At 40.2% G+C, this 26,318-nt stretch overlaps 1 protein-coding gene across 6 annotated transcripts in view; it reads right to left on the bottom strand.

Moving 5' to 3' along the window:
* The window catches only part of exoc6 (exocyst complex component 6), a 91,652-nt gene that overhangs the window by 26,621 nt on the left and 38,713 nt on the right, over positions 1–26,318 (bottom strand). For 2 of the 6 annotated variants that reach the window (XM_028568198.1, XM_028568193.1), the window contains 15 exons: positions 25,263–25,316; positions 20,582–20,732; positions 20,247–20,402; positions 18,637–18,705; positions 17,237–17,320; positions 16,354–16,400; positions 16,055–16,175; positions 12,262–12,333; positions 11,345–11,442; positions 9,067–9,172; positions 8,584–8,693; positions 7,172–7,283; positions 6,261–6,395; positions 3,619–3,798; positions 2,820–2,849 (listed from right to left, as the gene is read on the bottom strand). In XM_028568198.1, coding sequence (XP_028423999.1) covers positions 2,820–2,849; positions 3,619–3,798; positions 6,261–6,395; positions 7,172–7,283; positions 8,584–8,693; positions 9,067–9,172; positions 11,345–11,442; positions 12,262–12,333; positions 16,055–16,175; positions 16,354–16,400; positions 17,237–17,320; positions 18,637–18,705; positions 20,247–20,402; positions 20,582–20,732; positions 25,263–25,316 — 1,525 coding nt within the window. The remainder of the gene's footprint in view (positions 1–2,819; positions 2,850–3,618; positions 3,799–6,260; positions 6,396–7,171; positions 7,284–8,583; positions 8,694–9,066; positions 9,173–11,344; positions 11,443–12,261; positions 12,334–16,054; positions 16,176–16,353; positions 16,401–17,236; positions 17,321–18,636; positions 18,706–20,246; positions 20,403–20,581; positions 20,733–25,262; positions 25,317–26,318) is intronic. The other 4 variants (XM_028568196.1, XM_028568199.1, XM_028568195.1 and 1 more) reach the window with 3 other exon arrangements.

The following is a 26,318-nucleotide window of genomic DNA, read 5'->3' on the forward strand; positions in this document are numbered from 1 at the left end:
GAAAAGGCTCTCCAGAATGCCAGATTGATGTTTTAGTGCAGATGTGGGAAATAAGCCTTCAATAAACAATAACTTGAGTCTAGGGGCTGTGTAGCGGTAAAATTACATCAAACCAGTTTTTATTTGTTCAGTTGTTTAAAAATAAAAACTGAAAAATATGTAAATGAGAAGTTAACCATAGTAGTTTAGAATGCCAATACATTTGCATGTCAATATTCACTCACATGCACTTATAACCATTTATAATCGTACTAAGGTATGTAGGCTCACAGTATTTATCCTTTTATATGTGTAAAATATCACAACCCAAAACTAATTACACTTTCTCTCTGTCTATAAAAGTTGTGTCCCAACATGGGAGTCCTGTATGTGGGCTATATGCTATAACAATATCAGGAATGTTATTGATGTGACTTACTTGAACAAAACAAAAGGTTTCTAGGTTGCACTATTTTTATCTGTTGGTGTGGATGTGCGGTGTTATTATGAAACCCACACAACTTCTAGGCAAGACCCGCCCTTTAACAGCATTCACACACTACTATTGGCCAGGCGTCCATGCTTACGCAAGGTAACGTAACCTGATTTGTTCAGGTCCTATCCCCTGACCAATTGGCTATCCTAACCGTAACCACTTGAGGTCAATGCCTAACCCCAACCAATCAAACTGCTGCGTACGGCGGAACTTGCCTAGAAGTTATCCATAATAACGCGGATGTGTGCGATCAGATGGCAGGTTTTGTGCTCAAAATGTGATAATGTAATCATTTGTGGTTATGTTTACCATTTAGTTTACATGCCAAAACAAAAATGCTGAAATTGATTACAATGTTTCAGCATTTGTGTCATGGCTTTTAGGTTTTAAGCCCGCAGGTGAGATGCTGCTTACAACTCAAAGCAGCATCAGAACCAAATAGATGTGTTTTTTCATTTATTTGCGGAAGTTGCTCACAGAATTTGTGTTGACTGAAGTTTTTTTCTAAAATAGCTAGTTTACGCTGCTAAGAGTACACCAGTGATGTGTGGGTTCAAGCTGTTAGGTGAGCTATCTGGCTGTGTACTTGTGTGTCCTTGCTGCTATAGAGATTAATGCAGCGCTCTAGAGATGGAGAGGGATGACGCATTAATGGCCCATCAGCGCGAACAAGAGAATACAGACTCTTGGGCATCAGATTTGGCAGTTATAGCCGCTGTGCTAGTGTTAAATAATTGCACCATGACATTTTATGAAATAAACATTGATTCCTTGAGATATAATTCCAGATGAGCATGGAAGTTTATTCTAAAAAATGGGCACTGTATGTGTGACACAGTGTTTCCCACACATAGACTATTGTATGGCGGTGCGCCTCACTATCAACACCGGCCGCCGCACATTGTGCTTAGTTATTAATTTATTTTTTTTTTAACGCTATTTAAAACGTTATTCTGCATTTCCTTTCCTTGCTCTCCTCCGTCTCTCTGTCACTTGTGTCTTACACACACATACACACACACACAGCTCCTCCCACTGTGCAGTGTTTGGTGTTTTTAGGCCCACAACGTTGCCTTCCAGGCGGCGCGGCAATGGTTATGTTTAAGGCAGGTTTAAGGTTTTAGGTGGGTAACCTGCCTGTAAGACAACGTTGGAGGCTTAAAACACCATCAAGCCCACGGTGCACACAGCGTCTGTCTCCATAAAGGAGAGAAGACGGCTGACGAAATTCACAAGTTCATGAAAGGTTGGTATCTATCTCATGAGCAAGTTTGCGGTAAAATGCAGTTGGGTTGTCGAGGTCAAAACACTAGCTATGTAGCAGCTGTGAATCAAATAAAGGTATTATAAATAATGTTATGTCATTTTTTTTTTTATGTCAAGAGATAGATTCGTTAGGCATTAAAGTAGGAAAGGAGGACAGCTTCCAACAGCGTGTCCTCAGTTTTTGATACTTGATTGTTACGAAAATAAGTTACCAGTTCTGGGCGTGCTGGTCTTACAGGGAGGTGTGTTCAGGTGCATTCTGAGCATATTGCTATCTTGAGGCAGGGGAAAGTGATCGCGCCATTGACCAACAAAAGCATTTTATTGTTATTTTAACAGCAAATTAGTAAAATGCTCCTAGGCTCGTGCACAGCACGTGCACACTATGTTTGTTACACACACAGGGAACACGCAGCAGCACACACACATGCAAAAGTTTAAAAAATAAAAATATTACGGTGCAAATCCTCATAATAGCAATGCTCCAAGGTACAAACATGCCTGGCTTTTAAAGGGAATGGGAGATGACTCTCTGATTGGCTGATAAGTACAACCCTTTTGAACCATTCGCCCAGAGCACGGACCCTTTTTTCCGCCATTAAATTAGCAAAAGTGGATTCGTACACGCCCTAAACGCACCTGCGCCAGGCGCTTCACTTCCATCTAGAGTAACCACTGTGGCAATAAACTCCTTTCCGATTCCGACATTTTAGCCACTGAAACCATGTCTTATGGAGATAAAGGTTGACTTTATATTTTAAGAGAGAGGCTTAGATAAGTGAACGAGCTTTCTTGGCCAGCATCTAGCGGTCGTTAGAGGATCTTCCCCTCTGGCTTTAGCTTTCAGCTGCAGTGGCTGTTGTTTGGTCCTCTCTCACTCAAAGTTCCTTTGGACAATGTATTGCTAAAACGCAATAACTAAAACATGTTCTCAGTAAGGGTTACAACAGGTGCCAGAAGAATCAACAAGCCTGAAGTAGTGGAGCTTCCACAGTCAAACATAAGCATGCTTTTTGTATATCCCCTCTGCTTGTGGAATGGCAGCATAGTGTTGTAACAACCAGGCAGGAATACTCACCGACATCGACGCATGGTCATTGTTGTTATTCTGAGCAGAGACACCCCCAAACCAACCAAAAATGGAGGAGGAGGAGGGAAAGAGGGAAAGGACAGGAAAAGAAATGTGGCAACAATAAATGGACAGGAGGAGGTAAATTCAATGAGAGATATCTTGCATGCTTGAGAAGTCAAAATAATCAAGGAATAAAACCGGTACTAAAGCAAATTAGTCACAGCGCTGTTCATTACAGGAGGTGTGAATGGGGGACACACGAAACATTCTTAAAAAACAGAAAACAAAATGAGCTAGAACTCATTCAAGACGTGATAAGAGATGTTGGAGAGAAGAGCAGGCAAGTGACCCACTGAGAGTGGAAGTGACTGAGCTGCAGCTGTCAGTTATCTATGGCAAAACACATTTACTGACCAAGTCCTTCACACTCTGATATCACCAAATGTGTCTTGTTGAAGATGTCAGTATGTGCAAAAGCCATTTACGAGTCAGTAACAGCACAGTTTCCATGCATATGCAAAGCTAACCAACAAAACAAACTCAGTTCAACTTTAAACTCCCAATGTAAAACAATTCACTTTCACACAGTACACACATTTTAATAGGGATGTGATGGACATGTGCAAAACAGAAAACAGTTGGGGTTTAGGGAAAATGGAAAGAAAACTGAAATCCCTAGTATCGGCAAAATCAAAGTCAAAACTGTCACACACAATTTGAAAGCAGATAAAATGGGTCTAAAAACCAAGAAGACAATTCCAGTTCCAATTGGATCACAGGTTGGCGGATGGTGGGGGAGACTCACCGGGAGGTGTGTGAAGACCTGGAAAGTGGAACGCAGGAAGTTGATCAGGTCCATGAGGTATCCCGAGGCACGACCGTCCGACTCAGCCATACCCCATTCATAGTCCGCTAGCTGGATGAACTCATCGATCTTCTGGTTGAGTTTGGTATAAATCTCTCCCTCTGCAGCGTGACGAGCATCCTGGAAAATAGATTTTATAAGCACCTTGACAAGCCTTAATGGGACTAAATACAGTTTTAAATAAAGTTGTAGCTATAGTCATTTAGGAATAAAAAAAAAAATTGCAATTAGCAAACCAGAGAAGTTGTGTTTGCGTTAATAATTTGTCAGACCATGGATATTACTGAGTAAGCTTGCTTTTACAGTTTTTAATTTGATACAAGACTGGAATTTTTTTAATTCTTTGAAACTAGCTTGAAGTTGATCTAGAACTGTTTTTAGAGCAACAAGTACTTCAAAAAGCACACCACTGATTTAGCATTGCCAAACTCTAGATGCACGGTTCAAAAGAGATATAGTCTTTTTTTATTTCATGTAATTTTTTTCCGTTGTAAAACCAGGGGCCAGATGTATACATGATGCGTACTGACAAAAAACATGCAAACGCCATTTTCCACACATGAACTTGTATTTATAAAAGAATAATAAGCCGGTGAGAATGTTTCAGACCAGGTATCCACACAGGTTTAGCTGAGACCGCTGCAGGTTATATGATAAGGTGGAGATGTAGTAAAACACTGTTTTAGTCTACACAGCCTTCTGTGAAATTTCAATCAAAGGTGCACTTATAAAAATGAATTTAAATGTATTTATGAGTGATGAATTTTATTACTTTTTACTTACATTCTCTCCCTGTAAATCCTGAATTGTGAAGCAATTTGAAATGAAGATCATGATGATTGAGATATGACTGCGATGACTGTTTACAGATACATGTGATGAATGTGTGGTATGGCTGTTATAAATAGCCACAGCCATGTGTAATGACAGCTGCCCTGGTGCTGCTCATAATCGGTGAAATTGCACTTCTTCTTTGCCATTCTGGTCACCGACAGGTCTTTATCCAGTCTTGTATAAAGTACTTGAAAGCACAACTTGAGTAAAAGTACTTAGTTAAACAAGTAAAAGTATTTTATCAGAAAATTACTTTGGTAGAAGTTAAAAACCCGTTTTAGAATATTACTTGAGTCTTTAAGTATCTGATATTTAATGTTCTTAAGTATTTTTTTTTAATTAAATGTACTTAATTATTAGAAGTAAAAGTATAAGTAAATAAAAACTTTGATCCTGAACTTTATGACTTCCTCACAGTAAAGCATAATATTCAGGGTTTCCACACCTTCTTAAACATTAAATTTAAAGTCTGACAAAAAAAAGAGAAAAACAGACACAGAATTGTACATTTTTGTGAGAAAGAACCTTTTACTCCAACGCATGAAAACATTTCTTGCAAGTAATGAGTAACGAAGATGCTTAGGGGAAATGTATTTGAGTAAAAGTAGACATTTTATTTTAGGAAATGTAGGAGTAAAAGTAAAAGTTTCCAGAAATATAAATAACAAAGTACAGATTCGTGAAAATTCTATTTAAGTACAATAAAAAAGTACTTCATTACATAACAACCCTACAACTATCAATATGCAAATGGTTATAAATCTGACAAAAAACAATTATAATGCATATTTCTGTCTTTGACACAGTTATTAGTATGAATCTACAAATAGCTGTATGCATCTGGCTCCTGGTGCTTATATTACCTACAATAGGTAATGTACTCAAATGCCGACAGTTTGGATTTGATTAGTACCCTTGAGCTGCTAGCTTGTACCAGAGATGAGGAGCTGGCTCCAGAGGTCTTTCTAACTCCACACCCCCAGTCTCTCCATTTCCAAACTTGTAGTCTTCAGCCCCAACCGGCACTGACTCAAGTGACATCACTTGAGGACATTTACCAGACTTCACACAGCTCCCTCTGGAGACACTAAAGGCTTTATACAACTTTTCACATATACAGTAGTACTCCCTAACACCTGTAACTTTGATGTCTAAAATTTTTGGAGTTCCCCTTTAATATATAATTAATAATAGAAAATATGTTGACATAATTATGAGTTGAGACAAATTTGTGAGAAATCATCAAAATCTTTCTTTTTCCAAAATCAAAACCACATTAGTGTGTGTGTGTGTGTGTGTGTGTGTGTGTGTGTGTGTGTGTGTGTGTGTGTGTGTAAATAACACTACATGATAAGATAGGACACACAATTAACATGATATGTACTATGGCCAATTAGGAGAACAACCATATGATCAGAACTCAGCCAAACACATGAGAGCTGATTAATGTTTTGACTCTCTGCTAATGCTGCTTTTATTTAGCATGCTGTCTCCAAAGCTACTTTGCAACAATCTGGTATGGCTGGCATCACAGTTCTTTTAATAAGAGCAGACAATACTGCAGGGCTATTTGTAAGAGCAGAACAGCCTGTCACCAGGCCCTGGAATTGTCTGCCAGCACCAAGGACAAAAGAAAATAATGTGCTGTATACTACCATTTGGGTCAGTTTGTGTGATTTAGAAAAGAATGAAAAGCAGAAACAAAACGCATGGCAACAAACGGTATAATTAACACAAAGACAATTTACCTTGAACGTGGCCAAGCCATAGAGTCTTGTGGTGTGTACCGTTTCAGGGGAGACATTGGTGATGTTGGTTATAAACTCCTCCAGATACTTGCAGGCCTGCTCCAGGTGGGTGGTGTTAATGATGATCTGCACCAGCTACACAAAGGTTACAACTTCAGACTAAATGACTAAATTCTTGGTTCTACAAGGTAAATGAACTATATTTATACAGCACTTTTATTGTCTTAGCGACCACTCTTAGCACTTTAAAACACAAGCCAGCATTCACCCATTCACACATTCATAAACATTCACAAGCACACTCCACAGCCATCAGGGGCAATTTGGGGTTCTGTATCCTGCCAAATGACTAGGTCTGGGTACCAAAATCGATACTTTATAGGCACCAACCGAATTGTCTCTAAGGTGTTGAGTTTCAATAACCAATTTCAATACCTAAGGAGTAAATCTCATCAGAGTCAGTGAGCCAATCAGCATACAGCATGCTTCTGCCAAGATCTTATAATGTCTGTGATTGGCTGTCTAATGTTACACGTCGCAGAGACACGAAGGAAAAACTCTAAGTTACACACAGAGACGGGGCTCACGTAGTAGGAGCAGAAAAAGAAATAAAAAGTTGTGTGCCGTAACGTCATAAAATTGGTATCGAAAAAATTATCGTTTAGGAATGGGTATCAAAGTCACTGTATTGGTATCGGTTACAGTATAATATATTTACGATACCTAGCCTAGCCTAGGGATCCAACCACCGACTTTGTGATAAGCGGAAGACCACTCTTCTTCCTGAGACCGCGTATGATGTGTGTGTGTGTGTGTGTGTGTGTGTGTGTGTGTGTGTGTGTGTGTGTGTGTGTGTGTGTGTGTGTGTGTGTGTGTGTGTGTGAGATTAGTAACAGCAGTGTTGTTCCTACCTCAGTTAGTCCTATGTGAGGTTTCTTGATGAGGTTTTGCAGACAGCTGCTGAGTGTTCTTGTCAGCAGCAGGTTGGTTGATTTCCGCAACATGTCGTCAATCTCTGTTGAACTGAACACACAAACAAAGTTTACGTCTAACAAGTCCAGCTATTCCACAGTTTCACAACAAAGAGGCAAAAAGTCAGTCAAGATAAGAAGTGTAAAATGTTCAAGTGTCCACCTCAACAAACTGAAAGTGAACATATAGGCCGTGTCCGGAATCATTCACTCTCTCACTGCAACTTTCTCACTATATCAGGGACTTCTATGTAGCAGACTATATAGCGAGCTCATGGGCTGAAGATAAAGGATAAAAGATAAAAGGAACATTTTATTTTGATTTAATGGTGATTTACAGTTTTACCAGGCTTTTTAAATGTAAAATAAAGGCACACTTTAGAGCACCGCTTGCTTTGCTCCATCGCTGCAACACAACAGGCGCCTGGAAGATCACGTGCTGCTACGGAAACCAAAACTTGCACGTGTTAAATTTGGAACCAATGAGCAGATTCACAACCAAATTTTCCAAATGATTCCAATAAAAAAATGGAATCGTAAATTTTAAAACAATTCCAAGTAGGAACTGGTTCTCGATGCCCCATCCTAGCTAACAGGTATGTTATTGCTGTCGCACAAAATAAACATCCCCTACCGTCGCTATGTCAGCGTTACCTTATTCTTCCCAACAACAATCCAGCAAAAGACAGCTAACACATATGGTAGTCTCGCTTTGCCCTAGTCCACACAGCATTCCGGGGTGGGAGAAAAATGTGCTCTGTTTATTGGCATTTCTTTAAACCTATCACAATCGTCTTGGGCGGGGCTAAGCACCGGTGCAGAGCCATGGTGCCTCTGCAAAGTAACCACGGAAAGGAACTGGTTTTGGTGGAACATGTGTACGTTCCAAAGTAGTTTTAGTCGTGCAACAGAAAACTCAGATTGGACAGATAGTCTAGCTAGCTATCTGTATTTACCCTGCAGAGATCTGAGGAGCAGTTAACCATAGTCCTCACAAATCCACCGGAGGTTAAAATTACAACACAAAGAAAGTGGAAGGTAACGGACATCCGGCCGAAAAGAGGGACATCAGGCAGAATTTCCGTCGGCAATCCCAAAAGTGGAATTTAGTGGATATAGACTAGTTGCTAGGCATTGTGGTATAGTTGTAATATTGTAGTGAGCATCGATATTCACTAGATATTACAGTGTACTGTGGGAAACAACAAGTGCCCTAAAATGTATTCCACAAATTTAAATTACAATTTGGACATGAGACACAGAGAAAATGGCTGAGCACGTAATAGCACCCTAAAAAAGGGAATAGTGACTTATTCCGGACACAGCCATACTAAATGTTCTGTGAGACTAACCTCCGGTGTAAGGACTCAGAGAACTTGAGGCTGGCGTAAATTAACTCTTTGACCTGTGTGTAGATCTGAGGGACAGACTGGGACATTGGCAGCTTCTTTGGAAAGTCCTGCTGCTCACACACACACACACACACACACACACACACACACACACACACACACACACACACACACACACACACACACACACACAAAACAACAGTATTAGATCGTTAATAATATCTAATATACACCCAGGTTAAGAATTTCAAGACTCACTCCTATGCTTTCAGGGTTATGATTCTGTGAATATAAATGCTGTGGAAGGTAAGGGAGGGTAAAAGGTGTGTAGGTGTGTCTGCTTTGTGAATATCTGCTGAGGACCAACTTTCTAGTTCTTTTAATTGAATGTGTCTATATGCATGCACAATTAAGTAACTAAAACTAGAAGTAGTCTTGCTTCGGATCTATGGTTTGTAAGTTTATGGTACTTGAACTTGTTACCTTCTCTATCTCAGCATCGTGGAAGGGAAAGCGGCTGACTACCATTTTATATTCCTCCTCTGTCTCCACTGGGATGGGACTGTAGTTGTCCAACTCAAAGATCTCCCTGTGGGGAAAAAAATAACACAATTTAGTGCACACTTACATTTTTGGTACGAGTATTAGAGCTTTGAGAATTTCTCTCTTTGAGTGTTCTAAGTGTTCTAAAAGTACAGTTAGTTCAATTGTTATTATATTTCATTCAAAGATGACAATATGATGTGGTAATTATCATGGAGAATTGTACACGTGTTAAGACAACAATCTGAAAATTACTCTCTGAAAATATTAAGTTACCTTACCTGGACCAAAAGTTATAGAAACATTGAGATTTAAACAACACTTTTTAATGTATTTTTAAGCTGAATCAGCAATGGAGAGCTATTGTAGAATGAAAAGAAGACTATCTTGTGCTCGATGGTGTTTTTTGCCCCCCAAATGCTCCTTCCAGGCAGCGCTGTGACCGCTGCCTTCAAGGCACCTAACCCTAACCTTAACCTTAACCCAAAAACCTAACCCTGATTACCTAACCATAACCAGTGCCTTCCAGGCAGTGCTGCCTGGAAGGCACCGTTGGGGGCAAAAAACACAGATAAACCTATCTTGTTCCTTTAATTAAAATGTATCTGCCGGCTTATGTTGTTAAAGGGTGACCTCAGATGACGTGTGATGAGATAATTCATTAAATGGACTAAGAAGTTTGAGAAACAATCTTGTAACAGTAACAGAAACACATTTCATTGGCCAAATGCTCATGTCTTCTTTATACACAATAAAGACTTTCTTGAAAAGGAAAAGACAACATTTATTACCCTATCATGTGTGAACCAATCTGGACCAATCACAAGCTTGTGTGCGTGTGTGTGCGAGCGCGTGTGAGGGGAGCAAGTGGTTGGGTGTTAAAAGCGTGCATGCTCCACGGTTTTATATACTGAGCCTGGTTTTCTCGTTTAGGAGATATTTTATTAAGAATACCGAAAAGAAAAAAATTAGTTAATGGGTCACCTGTAAATGTAATTAAAGGATTTGGTTTTTAGTGCATTTTTATCCAGGCTTTCATCCAATGTTCCATGTTGACTATAGTGACACACGTCAGTTTCTAGCTGTGTAGAATGCGTATCAACGGTTCAGAATGCAGATGCACTCACTGTCTAATTTCATAGCTGCAAAAGCATTTCCTATTGGGACTAGAAGCACCTAGACATTGGAGGTACTCCTTCTTCATATTGCCTTTAAAGCATAGACCGTTTTTGTTAAGACCGTTTTTGTTATGAATTGACAGCACAGTGGGCCACTGTGAATCAACATACGTTACATTACATGTTATTTAGCTGACGCTTTTATCCAAAGCGACTTACAATGGCTATATACAGTATGTCAGAGGTCGCACGCCAACACGCAACTAGGGGTTAAGTGCCTTGCTCAGGTATCACACTGGGGATTGAACCCAGGTCTCCCACACCAAAGGCATGTGTCATATCCACTGCGCCATCACAACCCCATGATAGATCACACATGATAGATAGGATAAGATGTTTAATTTTCGCATTTTGAGCAATATACCCACGTGTACTGCTTTTAGTAAATACACACGGTCGCAGGTATACTTTAGGATAACCTATCTCTGCATTAAAAAATATTTTAGAAAGTGTCATATTCAACCAGACGCCGATGTCACCTTCCACAGCATATCTGTCATGTTCGTTTTCGAGAGAGAAACTTCTAAAGAAACAACACGATTTTTTTCTTTTATTGCATGAAATGTCTTTGCTGTACAGTAAGTAAAGCTGGGTGATATGGAGAAAATTTTAATATCACTATATATTTGACCAAATACCTCAATATCGATATTGTGGCAATATTGTAGGGTTGACAATTAGTGCTTTTACAAAATATTTACATGTAGAGATTTTTAATATATAGTCATCGGTAATGTGGATATAATAACTAAGTGGTTAAAGACATAATAATAGAACAGATAGAACAGTCTGGTAAGTTCAGGAATTGGCATCACTTTACTGTAATGTAACAACACTTGTGTCATATCAGGATATGACGATATCTAGCCTCATATAGCGATATCAATATAATATCAATATATTGCCCAACCGTAACAGGAAACAAAATAAACACAATGATACACCTACCTGCGTTGTTTCAAGTGAATATCTCACATGTAAAATGAAGAACGGAAATGCAATTATAGACAAACAGTCACACACACATCAACAAAACTCACCTGAAAACCAGTGCCCACTTCTTCAGCAGAGTTTCATTGTACTGGTCTCTGACCTCAAACAGCAGGTCAAACAGCCGGTTCACTAGGAAACCATAACCCTGTACGCACATACACAGACATCACACATCCAGAGAGTCAGGGGTGTCATGGGCTGAATGAAAAAAAACACGATCGGACACTACACAGTCATTTTTCTCTGCACTAACAGTAGGGTTGGGCATCGTTTGGATTTGAACAATTCTGATTCTAATTCTGATTTTTCCTTTCCATTCCAGTTCCGATTCTTTGAGGGGTGGAGTTGAAACGGATCACATGCTTAATTCACAGATAAGAGGGACATTTCATTTTGATTTAATGGTGATTTACAGTTTTACCAGGCTTTTTCAACGTAAAATAAAGGCCCACTTTAGAGCACTGCTTACTGTGGTCCATCGCTGCAACACAACAGGCGCCTGGGAGATCGATGGCCGCTACGGAAACCAAAACTTGTGCGTGTTAAATTTGGAACCAATGAGCCGATTCAAATGAAATTTCCCAAAAGATTCCAATAAAAAAAAAAATTTGTCAATGTTACCTTGTTCTTCCAAACAACAATCCAGCAAAAGACAGCTAACACATATTTAGCTATTTGACATCCCCTTACCTACAAAACGATTACATTATGAGCTGTATCATGAATTCATGAATTATGAATTTATGTTACTTGTTGGTTGCAGAAATTCGCAATGCATTGTGGTATAGTTTTAATATTGTAGTGAGCATCGATATTCACTAGATATTACAGTGCATTGTGGGAAACAATAAGTGCCCTAAAACACAGACATCACACATCCAGAGAGTCAAGGGTGATCATCTCAGTGCTTCTGCAGCCTTCAGAGTCACAGGAGGTTTCAAAGGAAGTACAGCTCTGAACCAACCTGTAGCGTGTCAGCGAAGATGACTATGAGGTTCTTCAGCTCCAGGACCAGGTCTGGGTCATCACAGTATGACTGGGAATAACAAAACATCATAATCAGCAAACACTCAAAAGTTGCATGCTTGGGGACAAAATCTATGACGAGACAATAATATGATTAACATGTATGAAGAATTGTTTCTGAGATTTGTAAGAGATGTGAGATTGCTTTTAAAATAAAATAACAAACAAAATGGCCTTTACCACTTAGAGTAGCAGATCCTGTGTGAAGTTGCTCTGTTAATTCATTCATTTAAAAAGCAAAATGATGGTGTGTTAAACCCTTCCCCCAAACAACAACTGTTGGAGCTAAAGGGTTTTTAAAGAGAGTTGTCTTTTTTATGTCACTTACCAAAACCAAAAATACAGGACAAGGCATGGATTAAACAGTGTGTTTGTCGTAAGTGACTAATGTTAGCCTGGCTGGCTAACTAGTTTACATACAGTAGGAATCCAGTGCTACTTTCATAGCCAAGAATTTGCATGTCATCAGCTAACTACATTGTTACATTAAATATCATCACAAAAGTTATTTGTTTAGGAGAGTGGCCTTCTGAGTACCTTTGCATAGTCATATCGGTCATCTACATAGAAAAGGTCTATTTTTATTTGAGATCAAAAATTCACTATATTGGGCGCCATTTTGGTATAAATAAAATATTTTCCCTCTAAAATCAGTCTCTCAAAAAGTCTGACCCTAGACAATATCGATTGGTCTGCTATTGTCTACCCCCCAGGCATGCCTGTAATTTAAAAATCTGTGAATGGTTATTTTGTAGATAAGAAACCTGCAAACTCAGATAGAAACTCATTATTACGCTTGGGTGGTCTATAAACAGGCTAAGTGTTCGAAGGTTGTGAAATGTCCTAAATTTAATTTAGTGCAATTAAAAAAGTTGGAATGGATAGTCGCAATCCTGCCTCCATTTTTCCCTTGCCTAGCAGAGAACAAGAAATTGTAATCTGGAGGGGAGGCTTCTACTAGAGTTGCAACCGCGCCAGCGCTGAACCAGCATTCAGTTAAATGAGAAAGTTCAGTTCATGCTGGGAAACCAAGCCATTAATGTAAAAGGTCTTACTTGGAAGTGACCTTATATTTAGTAGTGCAATCTTAAGGGGAGTTGAGGACTTAGGGGAATCGCCGGGCGCTCTGGTATGGAAAGAGTGGGCGGGGCATTGTGCTTTTGCATAGGAACAGATAAAAGAGATGACCGACTCCTTCGTCTCAAGCATAAGTTGGTCCTCCTGCATGCAGTTATTACTGGGATAGAGATTGAGCTGACGGGAAGGGGGGACAACAGGTTTAGGTGTAGTCAATCATACCTGGGTGGTACCTCATACGCAACAAACTGTATAAGGTTCGTTATCAGCTGACCGGTCCCCCTCATCTTAGGGTGGAGACCATCTGATTTATACAAACTGAATTTTTTCCAGAATGAATCAAAGTTGTTAACATAACCCTGGCCGGTTGCAGTAGAGAAATTTAGAAGCCACTGATTTAGGCTCAAAAGACGGCTGAAACGTTCATTGCCATGTTTTAAAGTTGGAATGGGACCAGACAGAATACATGATCTGCCGAGGTTCTCAATGGTAGAGGTCAGAAGTTCAAAATCCTCCTGCAATTTAATTGATTGACGGGACATGACGTCACACGTGCCCGCATGGACTATCAAATGATGCTCATTAAATTCACTGCTCACTGTAGAGTAAATACGTTATTCCTTATTATGTAGGGAATACAGTAGTGAATTGGTGTGTAAAGTAGACAGCTTCATTGTTATGTAAATTACTGTGATATTAAGAGACAAATCTTCCACAGTTATCATTGTAAACAGTGTACATAAAGTGCTGGAATAGAAAGCTTGACAGGCATAGGACCAGTAACTAATGGGGGAGGAGCTTAGCCAAGGGTCAATCAACACTAACAAAGTCTCTCCATGTTTCTGGAAAGCCGAGTGATTTATGACCCTGAAAGTAGCACAGTCAAGTCCCTTAACACCGACACAAGGATCCTGCCAAACACAGGAGTGTGTAAATCAACAGAGCAAATGAACACAGCCTGAGATTTGACGTAAAGCAGCGGCTGCCTGCCTCTTTGTTTACTCAGACACACACATACACACACACCAACAATCAGCTGGAGACTTGACTAAACAGCAGCAAGTCACAGCAGTGGCAGTAAGGGATCTCACCGGTTTGGACAGTTTTATTAGTTTGTATGTACAATGTTCTGATCCATGCTATATGTGAATATGACATGATGTTTTAGTGCATTTAGGGCTGCAACTAACTATAATGTTTATATTGATTAAACTGTTAATTATTTTCTCGATTATTCAATTAGTTGTTTGGTCTATAAATAAATAAATATATATAAATATAAAAGTGTCAGAAAATGGTAAAAAAAATGTTGATCAGTGTTTCTAAAAGCCCAAGATGATGTCCTCAAATGTCTTGTTTTGTCCACAACTCAAAAGGTGTTCAGTTTACTGTCACAGATGAGAGAAGAAACTAATAAATATTCACATTAAAGAAGCTAGAATCAGAGAATTTTTACTTTTCTTTCATAAAAAATAACTCAGACCTGAGTAATTGATTATCAAAATAGTTGGCCATTAATTTAATGGTTGACAATCTTTTGTAGCTCTAAGAGCATTCTTTTAATTTGTTGTATTAATGAATTGGTAAAAATTTTTATTGTGAGGGATTTGTTTATTAAAATACAGTGATAACTAACAGTATGAAGACCTTGTATTATTTTCCAAAAGGTTTTGGACATTTTACAGTGAATAAGAGGTGGACTGGCTAATGGCCAGGTTTGAGAAAAAGACTTTCTCCCTGTGGGGGTTGTCAAGCAGTGGTTGTAAGGGCAGGACCCTGGCCGTGTGGAGCTGCCTGTGTCATGGCTCAGCAGAGGGGCTGGAGGCCAGGGGGGAGACCAGGGCCTTTGTTAGTCTTCTCACCCCACGCTGTGTGGCCCATTTTCTGGCCTGTTAGCATAATCCTCTGGGTCATTTACAACTGACTGGAGCCCAGCGGTCAGGAATATGCCTTCTTAATCTGCTGTTATTGTTGCAATCTGTCTCTCATTAAGGCCCCAATGACCTCCTCTTTGGCAGCATGCGTATGTGTGTTTTGACCTTTTCTCTTGAGAGTGACATCATTAGTGTGTTTGTGGGTGCACTGACCTCCACAGTGTGTGTGTGTGTGTGTGTGTGTGTGTGTGTGTGTGTGTGTGTGTGTGTGTGTGTGTGTGTGTGTGTGTGTGTGTGTCAGCCAGTGAATGAAGGGTCTTCCAGGATAAATAGATCCACAGCAGGATCTATTATCTCAGTTAACTCTAAAAAGTCTTCTTCCCATTCACAGTCCACTCCCTGCTGTTTGTGTGTGTGTTCATGCATGTGCACGTGCGTGTGTGTCTGTGTGTGTGTGTAAGTGCGTGCATGCACGGGTGTAAGTGCATGCGTGCGTGTGTATGTGTGTGTGTGTGTGTGTGTGTGTGTGGGTGTGCGTGCATGTGTCTGTGTGTGTGCATGTGTAAGTGTGTGAGTGCATTTGTGTGTGTATCTGTGCGTGTGTACGTCCGTGTGTGCGTAAGTGCGTGCATGTGTGTGTAAGTGCATGTGTGTGTGTGCGCACGTTTGTGTGTGTGTGTATGTGTAAGTGTGTAAGTGCATGCGTGTGTGTGTGTGTGTGTGTGTGTGTGTGTGTGTGTGTGTGTGTGTGTTTGTGTGTGTGGGTGTGAGAGGGCCTACAGAGTGCGTGCGGAGCACAGCGATGATCTTAGATAGGGCCATGTTCCACAGTTCATCAGTGAAAGCTCTGGTCACCAGCCCTCGCGTGGCGTGGAGGATATGGTCCTCCACCACAAAGAACCTGACACAGAAAACACACACATCTCAATACTTTTATTTATGCTCACATTAAAACAAACAGAACGGACTGACACAAACTTGATTAGACATACTAATGAAACAGAGTTTTAAGGCAAGCAGAATGCGATGTTAAGATTCTGTTCTGTGACAATGAAGTGAAAATGGGAGGAAGACCTTACCCTACAATCTGATTGAAGTATCTTCTGTAGCCTTCCACAGTCTCATGCTGGACACACGCACACACACAAAAAGCCATATTTACACACAGTACATGAATGGTTAACATATTATATATACGTGGTGGTCATCACATGATATTGCATTTGTGAGCAAAGATTGTTTTGCAAACTGTTGTTGGTGCATTCAGTGAAATTCTAACCTCTAAAACTTGACAGCTGGTTGCCAAACAGCAACAAGTAATAAACAAGAATTATGTTTTAACTTTTAACAATGCCCATATATATATACAACATCCATTTTGTCTGACTCTCTAACACTTGCTTTTTACTTAAAGCCACTATGTGTAGAAATTCTATTTTACTATATAATCTTTAACTTTATTTTGATAGCATTGCAAGGTATTGCATCCTGGTAGAAGTCAATGAAGTGTATGGGGGTAGAAGCAGGCATTGCTCTCTGCCATGGTATCTTTTCGATACCACCACTAGAAAGCAACAAAAACAGAACTTTTCAAATGCTACACATAGTGGCTTCAAGTCAGAATTGGAGTTCAGTGCTTTAACCTTTTACAGTGTATTTTTTTACTTCAGTGAATTGCAAACATTACAAGTAAATAACTTGAAGGGTCTGTTTATTGCTGCCTTATTTGTTTATTTCCTTAACTGGCTATCAACTTTGCTACGTTTGTGGGTCAAGCTGCGTCATCTAAAACATTTTGCCCAATAAAATAGAGTTGAAGTTAGGAATGTTAATGGTATGGTCTACAAATTTAATAAGGTCCTTTAAATTTCCTAAATATGCATTACATGCGTGTTTCATGATACTGCTGCTACATTAGCCATTGGTTGTAATGCTACCTGGGCCTGCTTGTGTGTTGCTCACCATGTTAGCCTGTGGCTGCAGTACTAGCCGGGCCTGTTTTTTCCTCTGTTTCCTGTAGTAGTTCTCAAATGTTTCTCGATCCCCCTGCAGACATAGAAATACAACAGACTTCAATAACCTTCTCAAAAGTTACTGACAACGACAAATAGATCACAATTAGTTTAATGTTACAAGCCAGATGGTCTTTATCTAACTATAAAATTGAAGACCCTCTGTGTGTGTGTGTGTGTGTGTGTGTGTGTGTGTGTGTGTGTTTCAAATATCCCAAGAACTGTTTATCCAATCTAAGGCACCCTTGGCTTCCTGGATACCCTATGAACTTGGGTTTTGAAATTCTGAGCAGTTTGGATAGCATTGATATTGGATATTGACAAACTGTGAATAAAACTAAACGGCCATACAATAAAGGTTAAGGAAAAAAAAACTGCCATAACGCTGGCTCTTCCGTGTCTACCCTTCACAATAAAAGCCCATCTTAAATCCACTCAGAGAATCTCACTAAAAAGGCATTTTTTGCAGATACTAGATATCAGACAAAAGACAGACACTATATCATATTAAGTTGCGGTGAACTGTAAATTAACAATTTCTAAGCAGAAAGCAGAAGACAACCTAATCTCGGAGCCGACGGGCAAAGGGAGACAGGTTGTGTAAGTGTGCTACTTACAGAACTAATATCATTACTGGCGGCAAAATACTTCCCCTAATGAAATCCATACTTTGTTACTTTATAACCGTCCAGCCACTAAGCCCATTTGGAAATTCATACCTCTGCAGAAGTGATAAATTCATTAACGATAACAATGACGAGACAGCACCGCCTTCATTGTGCCGATATCAACATGCAATATCGTTGACGAAAAAGTCAACACTAAAATGTACAGTACTTAAAACAAAAATTCTCTTCATTGCCATCTACCTTCTCTCCCCCATCTCTCTCTCTCTCTCTCTCTCTCTCTCTCTCTCTCTCTCTCTCTCTCTCTCTCTCTCTCTCTAAGAATTGTTGGAAAGGAAAATGAAATATAGAGTACTATATATAATAATCTTTGAGCTATGGCACTATTGTAACAACATAGCTAAAGGCAGCTGATCAAACTCAAATGAACAGAGAAATGTAGTATTCAGTATGAATAGGCCTTGGATCAATATGATGTTACTGTTCTGCTGTGATGGACTTGGATTTGAACCCGTTTGTGCTTGAGTCCTCTAACATGTCAGTTAACCTTTTAGTATATGTGGTGCAGTGATCAGTACAGAGAGGGCTGGTACATTAGAGCAGAGGTCCTACAGAAATGCCGTCATTTATTCATCATGTTACATTTTTGGAATAATTGTGTGTGTGTGTGTGTGTGTGTGTGTGTGTGTGTGTGTGTGTGTGTGTGTGACAGAGAGACACCTACCAGCACAGTGTAAATGTGTAAACACCTGTAGACAGGTGAGAAGTCCACCAGGTCTTGAGCTGTAAGAATCTGTTAGACACAGATGAGAAAAAAAAAATATATTTCTTTAACATTTCTCTATATTCATTCTGCAGTGCTGCAGGCTGCATTTGTTGTGTCCTTGCTGCTATATAACCACAGTGGTCATGTCAAAGCAAGCAACTAATATGCCTATTTGGAAATGAAAACCTCCGCTAAGTGTATTTCACCAGTTTCTGACTGCGAGTAGTCGCGTGTTCTTGGGTATGTTTCCCAGGGGCGGATATATTAATAGTAAAACTATTAATACTGCACAGTAAAAGCCCTGCATTCAAATTTTGAAGAAAAAAAGTGAAGAGTGAAAGAGAAGCATTATCAGCATAAACTTAAATTTACGTCATGTTCCACCAACTCGGTCTGAACTTGGAAAAACTGCTTTTAGTTTTACTGTAGTGAACCTGACTCACTGGAACAAAATACAACTAAATCTCTAAATCAACTCACTTGTGCCTTTTGGACATTTTAGAAATCGATTTTGGACCTCCAGACTTCATTTATCAAAATATATATATTTTTTTTAATTTGGGAAAGTTTGGGTTCTTATGATGGTTAGGGTTGGGTATCGAACACAGTACTTTTTTGGGTACTGACCCAATAACGTCGGTACTACTAAGGACCGAATTACGTTAAAACAAATGGTTCCAAATTATGATACCTGAGGGCGCGTAAGTGCGCTTATCTGTCCTCTCTGCATGTTGACAGAGAGCGGGGCTCTGACACACACACACACACACACACACACACACACACACACACACACACACACACACACACACACACACACACAGGTGAGGTGCAGACGGCCCGAACTACGTCGCCTCGGCGGTTTGTTTAGGTCACAGTGAGTCACGCCAATGCAGGTAAAGCGGTCGCAAGTGTGGTTACAGTTTTCAGATCTTCACGCAGACAGCGTTTGCTGCAATATAATAATAATGGCGAGGCGAAAGTGGCCAAGGTGCGGTTTCACTTCCTCTGAGACAGACAGGCACAACAGTGTTCTCTATGCCCTGGTGTCTGACTGACAGGCTGGAGGTTGTAGGGCAAGGCAAGGCAACTTTATTTCTACAGCACCATTCAGCAACAAGGCAATTCAAAAGGCTTTACATAAAACATCAAAGAGCAAGAGTTTAAAAAAAGATAGAAAATAAAAAAAACTGGCTAAAATAGAATAAGATGATTATATTATATGTTATGTTATGTTAAATGACAATTTTTTTATGTAATAGGTTGTAGGGACGGGTTTGGGAGGGGAGAGAGAGGGTTTTTTATTTGGTGCGTGCGCCTGCTCTACCAACTGAGCTAACCAGCCACACGAGGTCTATCTGTTTTTGAACAGGAACTGCACTAGTTTATATGACAGAAAAACTCAACTCCACCTGCATTTTCTATTGACATTTAGCTGCTATCACAGAGTAAACTAACCACCCTGTAGTCTGAGGCAACAAATAAAATCCAGTTTAAGAAAAGATGAATACAATTATTTCTGTATGATCACCTTCTGTCACGACCAAATACACGTCATTTTTCCATACCTCTTCATCTGCTTCCTCGTCATCTCCTGTGTCGTCGTCGATCATCAGGCCGTTTTGAGCATGTGTTTGTCCGTTGAGAAAGTACACAGGCTTGGTGTAGTGGCCTATACTGGCCTGCTTGGCTACGGCACTGTTAAAGGTCCTGTGCTGCTGTGCCTGGACACACACACACACACACACACACACACACACACACACACACACACACACACACACACACACACACACACACACAAATAAACAAACAAACACACGCAGACAGATCAATAAGCTGATACAGTTAATACCTTTTCCCATCTATTGTTGGAATATGTTTTAAACACTAACTGTCATACTTGTCTCATGGCAGTCTCTCCAACCTTGTCCGAGTGTTTTCTGATGCTCTCCAGGAAGTCCTTGAGGTCTGACATGGAGATCTCCTTGATCTCCTCTCTTAGCCTGGGCAGGTTTTCAGCCATGATCTGACAGAACCTGTACTGACTCACCCTGCAGAAGACACAGCAGAACCAGTCCAGTTGTATGTCCACTTCCAAAAGTTCTATCTAATCTAGGCATAGGCCAGTGTGAGATTCTGACGGTATGATAACCTTCAGCAAAAATACAGCTTTAAAATGGGTAATTTTGAAATGTCGGGGTAAAAAACAAAAGCATTTTTCCCCCATTGAAAACAATGAATTTTATTTTTGAGCACACTGCACACTGGCAGGGAGATGGATTTCTAAACTGCACTTTCTGTCCTTGACTTTTTCAAACCACGGTATACCTTGAAACCGGTAACCGGCCATGCCTAATCTAATTTAACCAGCGTTGTCTAATTTTATATGAAAAAGAAAGCAATACAACAGCTGGCAAATCAACAGAATACAACAATGAGACCATCTAGCCATCAGTGTCATGCTACTAAAACCCAGGCAACATTACTGTCACCCGGGCTATATTGGTAATACTTCCAGCATCATTTGAGATCTATCTTACATCCATTATATGCACCAGTTTTTAAAAGAATGCTCTAAGACTAAAAATGAATTAAAACTTCCCATAAAATGGCATCAATTCTTACTTAATGATATGTCATTTGTTTGTCTGTTGTTGGGGAGGAAGAAGGAATCAGTATTAAAGCTGCACTTATAAATTTTTGATCAATGATCAAATGACCATGTGTAATATGAAAGCTGTCACTCACAGTGACAAACCCACAGAATGTTATCAACTCAACTCTAATGCTTTGGCTACACTGCATGCGTAGCGTATGCGAACCGTTTACGGAGCGGATGTGGCGAGGAACACCTGCAACACACACACGGCGTAGGACTGTGAGTCACAGGAGAGACGGAGAGCTTTTGCTTGTTCAGATTTTGGAGCTGGCACAGCGCTGTCAGCTGTTATCAAATGAAAACGGTGGTGAGGAAGGGAAACCAGAAATAAAAAAAGAAACTCTCAAAACGAAACTGCCAATACGCTCACTGACAGTCATCAAGTCGTTTCCTGTATATTAGTAGTTTAATTTAAAAGAAATATAGACACTTTATGATCCATTTCTGTGTAAAAAGGCGGCACATACGTACCTTGCGTAAAAAAATATAAATAGAAGACTGTCTCGTTTTTACACTTGTAGAGCAGATCTCCGCTAGCCTGGCTCTGCCCTCCTACGTACTTCTGCTCAATTTTCATTTTCCTTCAGTACCCCGTCTGGGTTTGCAGTATATTCACAGGTTTTCTCCGGCCAAATATTTACCGGTCCAATCAGCGAACAGAGGGAGTGGCTGAAAACGATGACGTTGAGGTTGTGCGCTAGTTTGAGTTGTAGTTCCGTAATGGCGGCGGAGAAAGATGCGAGCGAAGCCATTCGGTCCGCTGCCAAATATCCAGAAGTTAAAGCCCGAGCGAGAACAACCTTTGCTGAGTTGTGTTGCAGGAACAGTTTGATTTTCCAGCTCGCTCCGTTAGTGGTGAAGGAGTTGGCTAAAGCTAACGCTAGCGATGCTAAGCCAATGTCACAACCAAACGTTAGCGATTGGTTATGGCAGATCCAGAGTGGCTCTGGACAGATCCAATAGTTTTAAACTCCAACAGAGTACCCGCCTTCAAGGAAGTTTACACTTGTCAATGGAGAGTGGCCAGACTCTCTGTACTAATGAAATGGACCAGAGTCTGGTAGGACCAGGCTAGTGGACCAGAGTCTGGTAGGACCAGGATAGTGGACCAGAGTCTGGTAAGACCAGGCTAGTGGACCAGAGTCTGGTAGGACCAGGCTAATGGACCAGAGTCTGGTAGGACCAGGCTAGTGGACCAGAGTCTGGTAGGACCAGGCTAATGGACCAGAGTCTAGTAGGACCAGGCTAGTGGACCAGAGTCTGGTAGGACCAGGCTAGTGGACCAGAGTCTGGTAGGACCAGGCTAATGGACCAGAGTCTGGTAGGACCAGGCTAGTGGACCAGAGTCTGGTAGGACCAGGCTAATGGACCAGAGTCTGGTAGGACCAGGCTAATGGACCAGACTCTGGTAGGACCAGGCTAGTGGACCAGAGTCTGGTAGGCCCAGGCTAATGGACCAGAGTCTGGTAGGACCAGGCTAGTGGACCAGAGTCTGGTAGGACCAGGCTAGATCTCCGCGGTGCACACGCATCACTTACGTACTGCTCTTGTGCCCGGTACATCTGCTCTGCATTAGTTACGTGTGCAATGTAGCCGGCCCGTAAAGTTCCCCTCAACTCTACAGACATTTTTAGCCTATTATAGCTAATTGTTTTGATTTTGTGGTCAACAACTTTACTATTTGGGTTTAGTCTTGTTTCTAACAGCAGCGGTTTTCAGTTTCGGTTCAGCTCTAATAAACCCACTGTACGCTACCTGCTCAGCACCAAACAGCAGGACGACAAAGATAGTGACAAGCTGGTAGCTAGCTCCAACATAGTGAAACATTTAGCAGCTAAAGAGCCAGACACGTTACTCAGGAGTGCCAAAAACACCACTCCAAGTGAATAATAATGTTACTGTGGGGGTGCTACAAAATTGCTCAAAAAATGTCGATACCGGTGCCAATACTGTGACTTCGATATCAGTTCCTAAGCAATACTTTTTCAATACCAAATTTATAAGACAAGTATTTTTTTTGCTTTTCTGCTCCTACTACGTGTGCGTAACAGAGTTTTTTCTGGGTGACTCTGCGACGTGTAACATTAGACAGCCAATCACAAACATTATTAGATCTTGGTAGAAGCATGCTGTATGCTGATTGGCTCACTGACGCTGATGGGATTTACTCCTAAGGTATAGAGAGCCGAAGTCACCCCCTTCTACTTCCAGTCAATGGGACCTAACTTTCAAAAAAATATGAACGGTAGTGAACGTGGAAAGGTAAATAATTTTTTTATCCCGTTTGAATTGAGCCATGGATTACAAATATGATGTTCGTCAATTTAAAACATTATTTTTCAACCGAAGAAAGTCTCCATTTATTCTTAACCTGTTGAAGTATAAGACTGTGAAAATATGTAATTAGAAAGACTACACACTTCAATGTCTCATGGATGAAGCTACGATGTTTCTGTGTATCGTACTGGGGATGTAACGTGACTCTAATGAGCAGAGGATCTTTCTTGTTCTTTTGCTACTCTGCTGAAAACACTTCACTGGATAAAACCCAGCAGGTAAGATAACGTTACATGTGTTGTGGAACAGAGCAGAGCTAGTTAGCTAGCGAGCAAGTTGAACATCAAGCTAGGTGAGGTAGATTGTGTGAGATGGGAGATGTAGTTCACTGAGCGGTTTCACACAAAACTAAGTGGTCATATGACAAACCTACGGCTAACTGAGATTTTCTTCGGTTGAAATATTATCTTTTAAATTGACAAACATCATATTTGTAATCTATGGCTCAATTCAAACAGGATCAAAAAATAATATGCCTGTCCCCGTTCACTACCGTTGATATTTTTTACGAATGAAAGTCCCATGAGGTCCACCAGAAGGGGAGGGACTTCGCTTCTCTATTGAAATAGTGTATTTAATGACGAGGCATTTTTCAATACTCGATACTTTGGAGGGAATTTGGTTGGTGCCTAAATAGTATTGAATTCGGTAGCCAGCCCTAGTGCTACAGTAGATGTGTAAATAGACAGCTGCTTGCTAACATGTTCACCATTACAACTTTATTGTGCTTACAGCTTGTTCTGCTGCCACAAAGTGGCCAAAAACCACTGGATGGTTCAGAAATGGATGTGGTTGAATTTTTTTTTTGGTTCTGTCTAGTAGTGCAGCCTGATGTCATCATTTACATTTTGCAAAACAATGCATTACAACACCAATATCTGATTGAACATTTTTCCATTCAGAATGAAGTTTTAATCACTCTATAATTTGTTTGACAACCAGCAACACCACAAGAGTTCTCCTTTTCGTTTCCCTTGACACATTTAAATGTGGTTACATTTTGTTTATGTTTATTTGACTTATTTACTCAGGTGTTTTATATATTATGCTACCTCTTGGTGTTTTTGTAATTTACTTGTGTTGTTCTTGGATTTGATCTGCTGTTTTTATCTGGAAAGCACTTTGTAACCTTGTTAAGAAAAGTGTTATAGAAATAAAGTTTTTTTTGTATTATTATCAGGAGCAACCTGTAAAATTGAACCGAAAATAAATCATGATTTTGTACAGTTACAGTTTGATATTGGTGCCCTCTTCTTCAGGGGAACTAATATATATGTTTATATTATATTATTTAAACATATATATCATTTTAGTGATTTATTGTTTGAAGTGAGGATTGTTTGAACAGCAAGCATCACCAGTGAAGTGGATCCTACTGTGGTTTGAGAGATTTCTAAGATTGTAACCTGGGCTTTTGCCATAACTCTAAGCCAACGATGGGATTCTACTGTGAATCCAAGCAGTCTAGAACCAAGCTACAAACTTTTCAGAGCCATCTTGGAAGCATATAGGGGTTTAATATCACATTTACTCAAAAGAATTTCAGTGGAGTTGTACTTCAAGAACCTTGACGGTATAATCCTACCTGGGGATGAAGACCTTCTCCAGCTGCTCCATGGTTTTTAACGCAGCATAGTATCTGCATAGACAAACAGTATAGCTTCAGTTAAGATGCAATCACAGCTTTGGCTTCTTTAATCATAACCATTAAAAGGACAGGTTCACAATTTCAATTTCTCAACAATAAGCAGGTGCCCACAGGAACACCTAAGCAGTTTTTGCTCACTGTATTCATTCCTCCCATTCATACTGGCCATAAGGAGACCCCTTCCTAATTTAGGAGATCCCTTCCTAATGGGGGGACAAAATACAGTCCTCGTTCGTGCAAAAATATATTCTTTATATATAGTTTATTTTATCTGCAGTATGAGTTAGTCAAATCAATCTCCACTGCAGATCAGCAACGAAACACTGTCCGGGGAACCACAAAAAAAGGAATTTCATACTAAAAAGCCTTTCGCTTTGCAAGATACCCACTTGATTTGTCTTTCTCAGACTGCTAATTTTATCTTCAGATAAACTTGGAATACCTTTTTTCACACGGAACGAGTACTGTGGATTTTACATTGAAAGGCCAGTGTGTTTCCAGGTGTTGGGGAGTACTACTGCATACTGGGGGTGCAAAAACGGGGGAGCTCTGGGGCCCACTTCTCATCTATGCTGCAGGCTCAAGGCTCCACGATAGCCACTACTAGCATAACACACAAAAAACTCTGACTGAACGGTTGGTGGTCAGTTGCATTGTGGGTAATGGTGCCACGTTTTGACAAGAGCTGCGTTTGAAACCGTTCTCTCATTGACTCACTCACTATTCCCTATATAGTGTTTATTAAATAGTGAACTATATAGGGAACGACCAAACCAGATTTCGGACACTCACTGAAAACATTGTTGCGTGACTTGCATCAGGATATGTGCCCGTTATTTGTGTGACAGAAGCGCTCAGCATCATGTAATCAAACCAAACCAAAAATACTTCTAATACGTCCCTGAAACAAACCGAGCACCCAGAAGGGAAAAAAAGGTTGTGTATAAGTTGCATATTACATATCCAATGTTTAAAAATGAAGGTCGCTTTGCA

This window comes from Perca flavescens, chromosome 21 (genome assembly GCF_004354835.1).
Source record: "Perca flavescens isolate YP-PL-M2 chromosome 21, PFLA_1.0, whole genome shotgun sequence".
In the NCBI taxonomy this organism is placed as follows: Eukaryota; Metazoa; Chordata; class Actinopteri; order Perciformes; family Percidae; genus Perca; species Perca flavescens.